At 40.0% G+C, this 8,953-nt stretch overlaps 1 protein-coding gene across 1 annotated transcript in view; it reads left to right on the top strand.

Moving 5' to 3' along the window:
• DNAH11 (dynein, axonemal, heavy chain 11) overlaps positions 1–8,953 on the top strand; it is a 166,996-nt gene that overhangs the window by 7,713 nt on the left and 150,330 nt on the right. The window contains 6 exon segments of the mRNA XM_009325768.1: positions 7–91; positions 853–952; positions 2,615–2,826; positions 5,727–5,823; positions 5,826–5,959; positions 7,759–7,926. Of these exon segments, the coding sequence (XP_009324043.1) occupies positions 7–91; positions 853–952; positions 2,615–2,826; positions 5,727–5,823; positions 5,826–5,959; positions 7,759–7,926 (796 nt within the window).

The following is an 8,953-nucleotide window of genomic DNA, read 5'->3' as shown; positions in this document are numbered from 1 at the left end:
ACCTCTTCTGCATGGCCTTCATCCAGACCCCCAAACTGAGCTAAACTTCTGGAAAGCAAGAAAAGACAATCTTTTCTATATAAATGAGCAAGTAAGTGATTTCAGGTATTACTGTAAACATCAAGGAGAACTTTCTTTTGGTTTGCCTTTCCCCATGCACTCTGAGAAATGAGACACCAAAGTGATTTTTTTGTTGTTTTATTTTCGCAAATAGCTTATAGTGGTTTCCCAAAGTAATTGGACTTTGCATAAGTTACCAAAGAAAAACAGAGTTAAACATTAGAGGACAGTGAAAGTTAGTGATGAAGGGCTATGTAGCTGTAAGGAATTCTGCTGTTCTTGTCGATCTTTTCTAAATTTCCTCCCATGACATTTCTCAAACTCTGGAGAAAATGAGGTTGAGAACAAAGTTTATATTCGGGAAATTATTGCCAAATTTGTCTATGAAACTGATACTGTTGTTTAATGATAATAATCATAGCTTGTTATGAGTGAAACAGCTCTTTTCAATTGAAAAAGATGCACAAGGTTATTTACTTTCCAAATATGAAATGTTGTTGGGAGCTGTGTGCAATCCTCTGCTTCCATGCTTGTTGTTAGCAATGTTGCGATGTCAGGTAAGTGAGCATTATGAAGAGCCCAGTTCATTCCCCACTGAAAGCTTTTGGGGCCTTTCCATGGATTTCGCTGACATGGATCAGCCTTTATCTGCTAGTAGACTTGAGATGTATTGATTCATTAATTCTCTGAGTGCAACTGTAAGTTGCCTGAATTCTCCCTTCTACTCTTTCTACTCCTTTGACAGGTGACCATGATCTTTAATTGCTTGCTTTCTTCTTTGTTAAATTATAGCTTCAGAGTCCTGTTGTTCAAAAAATGATTAAGATCTTAAAAGCCGAAGAAAGCAGCTATTATCCTGCTTCTCAGGACATTTTCAAGGAAGTAGAAGATGGTAAGGGTAGAGTGAATGAGATGTATATTTTGTCTGTGCTTATATGTGTGTGTTACAGAATAATCTATAATTTGTCTTGACATAACAGTGTAAGTCATGATGGTGAGATATATCAGGGCTGCAGGGGCATACACATGTTAAATCAAGCTCCTTTGTGTGCTGACCTGGCTCATTTAGTTTTTTTTTTAAACTTTATGTGGATAATTTTCCTGTCATAAAAATAGGTGAGAGATATAGCGGTAGCAAAATCAATTAGTATGTGCATTTTTTCAGCATCGTTTCTGATTCTTTAGCTGCAGTAAATATGTAGATAGATAAATTCTGCTGCTAAAAGAAATTAAATAAGGCAGTTAGCAATAAAGAAATATTTAGCTAATATACTACTTTGTATATAAAAATTAAACTTTAATGGAATATAATAAAATGCCAGCTTCTTCTATAGTGTTATTCAGTTTAGGAGATACTAGCTCTGCAAACAGCTTACACTCACAAGTATTGTCTTGCCTATTTTACTCATGGTTAAAGATCGCTGTTGAAGTTTTGAAATAAAACCTTAAAGTACTCACACATTTACCTATTTTTTTCTTAATCCCAGTGGTTAATTTTAGTTTCTTGATGGGGGCGATAATTTTGTATTAGTGAATGGAAATATATTTAAGCAGTTTTTCTGCTGATGTATGACTAGAAGAAAGGATTGAAACTTCTATAGTCATCAGGTGCCTTTAGTTAACAAATAGTCTACAGTGACAGTGCAAAAATTTTCAGGTCTCTTCTGAACTTTTGAGGCCAGACATGTATGGAGTACTTACCAGGCAATGGAAAGACATTATTCACCAGGACCTTGCCACCTGTAGAGGCTGGCATTGCTCTACAACTTTCACTTTAATAGAAGTTTTGAGCAGTAAAAGAACAGACTTTATCTACGTTGAACAGAGCCCAAAGCTAACTGCTTGTATGAGTGTGAATCCTTCCCATGTCATCCCATGCCAGCAGCAGCCCAGAGCATGCCTGTTGTGCCTTCTGCTGAAGGGCAAAATAGCACAAGCTTCTACAGTCTATGAAAAGAAATAAGTTGTCAGTGTTTGTTAAACATCCAGCTTGAAGCAAACGTGGAGTCCTTTCCCCCTTTGACGAAAAACACCAAGGCATTGAACATAACACTGGAAGGTGCAGTGGAGCACACAGCCCTTTCTAGAACATCAAGATGCACTTTCCTCTTGGTGCCAGATTAGTCAGCAGTATTAACAGATTATCATTTGACCTCTTGTGATCAGACCTGGCCTGTCTCTAAAATGATTGCAGGCTTCAGAATGTTTTTCTTTCATTCCAAGGCAGAATTTCACATTTCAATGACCTGGGTATCTGCAATGATTCCTGCTTCTCCTCAGTCCGGTTGGCAGCAGTGGGAGGAACAACAGACTGATTATAGACAGTTGTTAAGCATCCTTACCTACCAGCGGTGGAATGGGAGCCATCCTATCCACTTGCAGAGCCTCTGTGCAGTTTCATAAGCAAACTTTGGCTGTAACATGCCACTAAAACCTACGTATCTTTCTCTTTCAAATAAGTACAGGATAACTTTGCATTCTTCATTGAGGCTACGTTAATTTGGAAATGATCATCTCTTAAGCTGTAGCATTTTTCCCTTTTATATTTTTACAGCACTTGTAGAAGCCCAAGATACTGATCTGTATCTGAGACTACTGGAAAAATGCATTCAGCTCTTTCGGGAGATGGAATTCCCAAAGATCCGTAATTTAATCCCACCTTTATTTCACACGATCTGCCTGATATGGAGCCACTCCAAGTTCTACAGCATGCCTGCACAAATAGTAGTTCTGCTGCAGGAATTTTGCAATCTGCTTATTGACCAGGTAGTTTCAAGTAAGGGTAGTAAACCACATAAGTACCTAATAAATAAATCTTAGTTGCTATGCAGTACACCAATAAGAAAGACATGGATTTAATCTGTCAGTTGTCTAATAAACACCATAATTACATTATAGATCCTTTCAACCAGTATTAGAGTATTAAATTTGAAGTTGAACTGAATAATTAGTCATCAGCTGTACCATTGTTGTGGTTTAACCTCAGTTAGCAACTGAGCACCACGCAGCCACTCGCTCACTTCCCCCCCCGGTGGGATGGGGGAGAGAATCGGAAGGGTAAAAGTGAGAAAACTCCAGGGTTGAGATAAAGACAGTTTAATAGGTAGAGCAAAAGTCGTGCACACAAGCAAAGCAAAACAAAGGAGTTAATTCACTACTTCCCGTGGGCAGGCAGGTGTTCAGCCATCTCCAGGAAAGCAGGGCTCCCTCACGCTTAACGGTTACTTGGGAAGACAAACGCCATCACTCCACACGTCCTCCCCTTCCTTCTTCTTCCCCCAGCTTTATATACTGAGCATGACATCGCATGGTATGGAATGTCCCTTTGGCCAGTTGGGGTCAGCTGTCCTGGCTGTGCCCCCTCCCAGCTTCTTGTGCACCCCCAGCCTTCTCAGTCAGTAGAGCATGGGAAGCTGAAAAGTCCTTGACTAGTGTAAACACTACCTAGCAACAACTAAAACATCCCTGTGTTATCAACATTGTTCTCACCCTAAATCCAAAACACAGCACTGTACCAGCTACTAGGAAGGAAATTAACTCTATCCCTGCTGAAACCAGGACAACCATTCACATACTGTGTATTTAAGAATGAAATATGTTTCTTGTCTAGTGAAAGACAACTGTTCTTCAGAAGCCATATAACCTTTTCAGGTTGGGTTGATGCTCCTTATCCTCCTCCTTTTGGTATAAGTTTGCTGCCTCTTTTCTTACCACATTTCTTGGTAGGTATTTCCTTTCATGAATTGCAAAATGCTGGTAAGAGCTATGCAAATCAGGAAAATACAGGGTTTGCAAACCAGCTGTGAATGAGCCACCTTGATGCATTTTCTGTCTTCCTGTCATAAATAAGCTTTCCCCGTGCTTCCAGTGAAACCCGCTGTTTTGGTAGGAGTATGAGAACTTCTAAGTGTTGGCAAGCAAAGCCATTCTGTAGAATTCACTGTTCTGGAGGTACTTCTGTTGGGCAAGAAGCAGGAGAATTCCCTTCAGAGCCAGCCTGTTGTACTTTCTAAATGGCCACCACAGTCCTCCCTTAGGAACAGCAGGTGGGCAGCCTCCCTGAATTCCCCTGCCTGAGGGGAAAAGTATGCGGCTTCCAGGGTGACCTGTGACCAGGGAGGAGAGAAGCAACCAGATTCTCTTCTCCTGCACGAAACAACTCCCGGGTCATGCTTACTCCCGGGTCAGGGCTGTCACTGAACAGGAGCCTCCTGAGAGCACCTGGAGGAGTAAATCTGCTTTCTCTGTTATAGGCTTACAGCAGTATTGAAGTGGTGAGTGGGTACAGGATACTTTGCTCTTTTTCAGGGGAAAAAACTGTGGCGTGAACATCTGTGCACTGGAGAAATCCTCTCTCTCTCGCAGGATGGGAGCTGGATGCTTGGATTTGTGCTTAGATTTGCTTGGGAAAGGAACTTGATCTGAAGAAATCATTGTGTTTCCCATGTCACACAGCACTACACTATCAGATCTCCTGTTTATTTTTACTTTGTCAGACATCTGTTATATATGGCAAGGCCCCATTTGCTGCTTCTTTGACTTTGCACCGTCTCCTTCCTCATGCATTTAAGCTGGACGTTAACAGGCTAACATAAAACTTTCATTGAAATTAATCTGAATGCCTGGCAAATTATTGCTCTCTGTTAGAAGGCAAGCACTGATGAAGGACAGAGCTTGTGCATTCTGGTCTCAGCCCAAAATAGCAGGTTTTGGAGTGGTGCCAAAAGGTTTGGATGGAGCCGTATATAATTCTTAGTTTGTAAGGCTGGGAGAAAGAGAGGGCAAGACGTACCTAGGAGGGGTGGCAGTATGCAGTAGAAGAACATGGCAGGGGGGAAACAGAATGAGAACTATGACTAGGAAAAGGTTTTTATTTCCCCCACCCCTGCCTTGCCAACCCTACTTGCATTGCATTAATTAAAGAAATTAACATCATGTGTTTGATGTGAATCTGTAATAAATATAAGTTATAATGGTTTGGGATAAACTGATGAAGTAAGAACAGCAAAAAACAACGTATAGTCCCATCCTCATCACTGCTCTCCCCCCTGCCCCACGTCTGCCCAAACCTTACTACATGCAGACAGCATTACTCACGGATCCTGGTTCTCTCTTTCAGGTTATTCATATTACTGTCCAGAATTATACACTAGGCACATATGTGTCCTAGGTTTGATTCTGTGTTTGGGGGAAGCCCTCTTCTGCTGATTTACTAAATGAAAAAACCTAGAAGGACTTGTGTTGGCACTTCTGTATGTGCTGGCACAACATATGTTACGTGAGAATTAGTACCCAAAGGCTATGGAGGTATTATGGCAAACAAGTGAATACATTTCCAATATCACTTTTATTGGGGGGAAATAAGTCCTTTTACTCTGTTATTTCCTGAATGTTCACTGTACAAAAGACGATATGTAAAGGTCAGTCTAGCTGGTGGGATTTGTAACAGGTTGAACATACTATGGGAGCGTCTCAAAAGTGAGAGTTCTATTATGAGATAATTGACAAACTAGAATAGTTAGAGATAACAATTTTAAAACATATATATTATTTTTTGTGTTCATATATAAAGTGGAAAGTAACTTTATGACTGATGTCATGGCTACATTTAAAAAAGTTACTTTTTAAAAACTTTTTCTTCTGCTGTTCATTTATTTACACTGTAGTCTAGGTTGTATCTTTCACCAGAAAATCTTTTCAAAGGAGAAACTGAAGAAGCATTGGAGCATGTGAAAATAGCTAAAACTACCTTAAAAAGCTTTAAGCTTCATTCTTTAGTTACAGAAACAGATTGGAGAGTTACTTCACCTGTGGCAAGGAATTTAAACCATGGGATTTCAGATCTGAGATGTTGTTTTTCAGATTTGATATGTTCCTCAACTGCTTACTGAAGATTGAGGTATTACTTATAATCTATATTGATTATATAATTATACTTATAAACTATATTGATTATAGATCTATATTGATCTATATTGATCTATATAAATACAGTATCTGAGAAATATGGGCTATTTTCAGTTATACAGACAGCAAGACTCATGTTTCTAATATCCAGAATACAAAATTACAGTGTATAGGAAGAATTCGGAGTGTTCGGTAGGATGCAAACATTGCATGCTGTGCAAGGAGCAGACTAGTATTAGCAGTAAGAAAAATGACAAACGTGTTTCCTAAACCCAGCCTTTTCCAGGATTTTGAAAGTTGCTTGAGTGAAGTGCTACTCTTCATATGCAGCCCATGGCTCATACTTTCTCCTGAGCATGGCACCTGCATCTGTTTTTTTCTAAGAACATGAGGAGGAGTCATGTGTTTACAGCTAGAAAAAATGTGGTGTTTTAAGCTAGTCCTTGGATGAGACAGAATACTCTTCACCTCTCCTTTTACATCTGTGCCAACAAGCAAGAAAAGATGAAAAATCTGAGGTCAGAAAAGGAATGTAGAATATTTTTCTAATATTGTGGTTAGGGTAGTTGTATAGGATGGGAGCGGTCATAGGTTCTGGTTCCTGCTTCTGGGACTTCTTTTATGCTTTTGTGAGCCTGGAAACAGTTGCGGTAGGAATCTAGACTGGCTGCTGATGAGGGTGCCCTTCTGGGAAGTGGGAGATTCACTTTTGGGATCTGAGCTGGGAAACGAGGTATTTTAGCTCTGCAGTTATTTAGCTAGCGAGCCTCCCCATCCCACCCCTTTAAAATACTATCAGAGAGTCGGAAATCCAGTCTTACGGTGTCTGACAGTGCCTGCCAGAGCGACCTCGGAAAGGGATTTGGGATGAATGCATTGGCTATTGACTGTCCGTCAACAGACAGACAGCTCGAGGTGCTCTGGCTGGGGAGCAGTTGTAGATGCTTAGGAACAGCACCCTGTGCCAGCAGTTTTGCAGGCGTGGCTGCTTGTGCCCATCAGAGGCATCAGGTACAGCCATGGCACATGAACTAGCTCTTGCTGACAGTCGTAGTTCTTGACACTCAGACGGTCCCACAGAGAGCCCAGCCCTGTGCAAGCAGGTCCCTTCAGGGGGAGGTGGCAGCTAAGTCTTTGTAGATCATAATACTGAGCCTAGGGGTCTGCAGTCCGGCAGGAGTCTGTTTGGGGAACCCGCGACTAGTTTGCTCCTGAAGAGAATAGGTGTCGCACGTTTCTAAACACACAAGGAACCAGTTATTTTCATCCCTCTGGGGCATAAAACAATTAACTTCATTCAAGTGAAATTAGAGACCACAGAAATTGTTTGGCACATGTTACAAAGGAGGTTAAAGTGGGTTCAATTTTACTCCTCTGAGAAAGATTTATGTTTAATTTTCATAGCAACATTTTGTGTTATGACAATAAATCGTGTTTATACACAAAAGTATGTGTTTAGTAGTGCTTGCTCTTTTTTATCTAGGCCTTTTTTAACTTAATCTGATAAAATTAAAATGGAGTTAAATTTGTATGTTCTATGGGACAATTCGTTTCCACTTGTGGTTTAATCCTATAAGTGACTCAACCAGGATAAAGTCTTGCTGGAATTACCTGTTGCTCCTCCACTTTTTTTTTCATATTAATTATTTAAGATGGCATAGGTTTTAACTTCTCATTCTGCCACACCGGAAGGGACAAGGTCAAATGAGGCAAAAACCATCTCAAACATCAGGTTTGTTACTGTTTTTTATAGAGGCATACTGTTAATTAATTTTTTTTCATTTGATCTAGGAAATTTTCATTAACATGTTGTAATTCCAAAAGCTGGAAAAGCTGGAGTTTGGTGGAATCAAGGGGAAAATTTTAAGTGAGCAGGTCTGCAGAATGAATGAATAGTTTCTGGAAAGCTATGAAGTTTTCAGAAAGAGAACATACGATCCTTCAGATTACAGTAACATGGTAATATTGCACCCTGCACATAAGCATTTGTGCTGTTATTTCCTTGTTTATTTAAAAGTATCTGTGAACTTGGAGGTTGTGAAACTGGGAATTTTATAGTGCTGAATGGAACTAGGCATGAAACAGGCTTCCAACACAGCTGGGTTCAGTGTCTACCACTTCTTCTTAAACCAGAAACTAATTTTCTTCAGAAAAGATTTCTGGATGCTTTCTCCCGATCGGATGACTGAATTATTTAGAAGTGCCACATGTGGAGAAGCATTCAGACGGCTCTTGCCAAAGAGTTCGAGTGAATAAAATAAATTTGAGTGAATAAAATAAATTTGGATAAAGTGAAACAAAATCCCCCACCAACATTGCCCAAAATTTAAAAAAAAAAGTTAATTATTGACATACAATATACAGCACTGACAGTCAGTTCTGTAAGCTTTTTTTCCTGAGTGTTAGGATGTAATTTATATACAGTTCTGGTGTAAATAATAAATCAGTTGATTCTACTTGAAAAATAGAGAAGATTTTAAAAATGTTGGTATATAGCAATGTCTTGTGATAACAGCTAAAATAATTCCTAACACTATGCTCACTAACAGACATGGTACGTATGTCTGATAAAACAGAAAGAATGTTTATTACTGTTCTTTTCATAGGCTCTTTTTTTTTTTTTGTAATTGTCAAGCTTTTGGTGTTAATTCATAACTATAAGTATCTGTAACCTTGGAAAATGGTGTTTTCTGAAGGATCTATCAGATCATCTGTCGATGATAACTTCCTTCTTGATGATGATAACTTCCTTCTCCAAGTGGTAGAGGAGCCAACGAGGAGAGGTGCTATGCTGGACATTGTTCTCACCAACAAGGAGGGGCTGGTGGGGAATGTGAAGCTCAAGGGCAGCCTGGGCTGCAGTGACCATGAAATGGTGGAGTTGGAGATCCTTAGGGCACTGAGGAGGGTGCACAGCAAGCTCACTACCCTGGACTTCAGGAGAGCAGACTTTGGTCTCTTCAGGGATCTGCTTGGTAGAGTGCCA

This window comes from Pygoscelis adeliae, unplaced genomic scaffold (assembly GCF_000699105.1).
Source record: "Pygoscelis adeliae isolate BGI_AS28 unplaced genomic scaffold, ASM69910v1 Scaffold226, whole genome shotgun sequence".
In the NCBI taxonomy this organism is placed as follows: domain Eukaryota; kingdom Metazoa; phylum Chordata; class Aves; order Sphenisciformes; family Spheniscidae; genus Pygoscelis; species Pygoscelis adeliae.
Note: the sequence above shows the minus strand (reverse complement) of the source record. Positions and strands in the feature narration are given on the sequence as shown.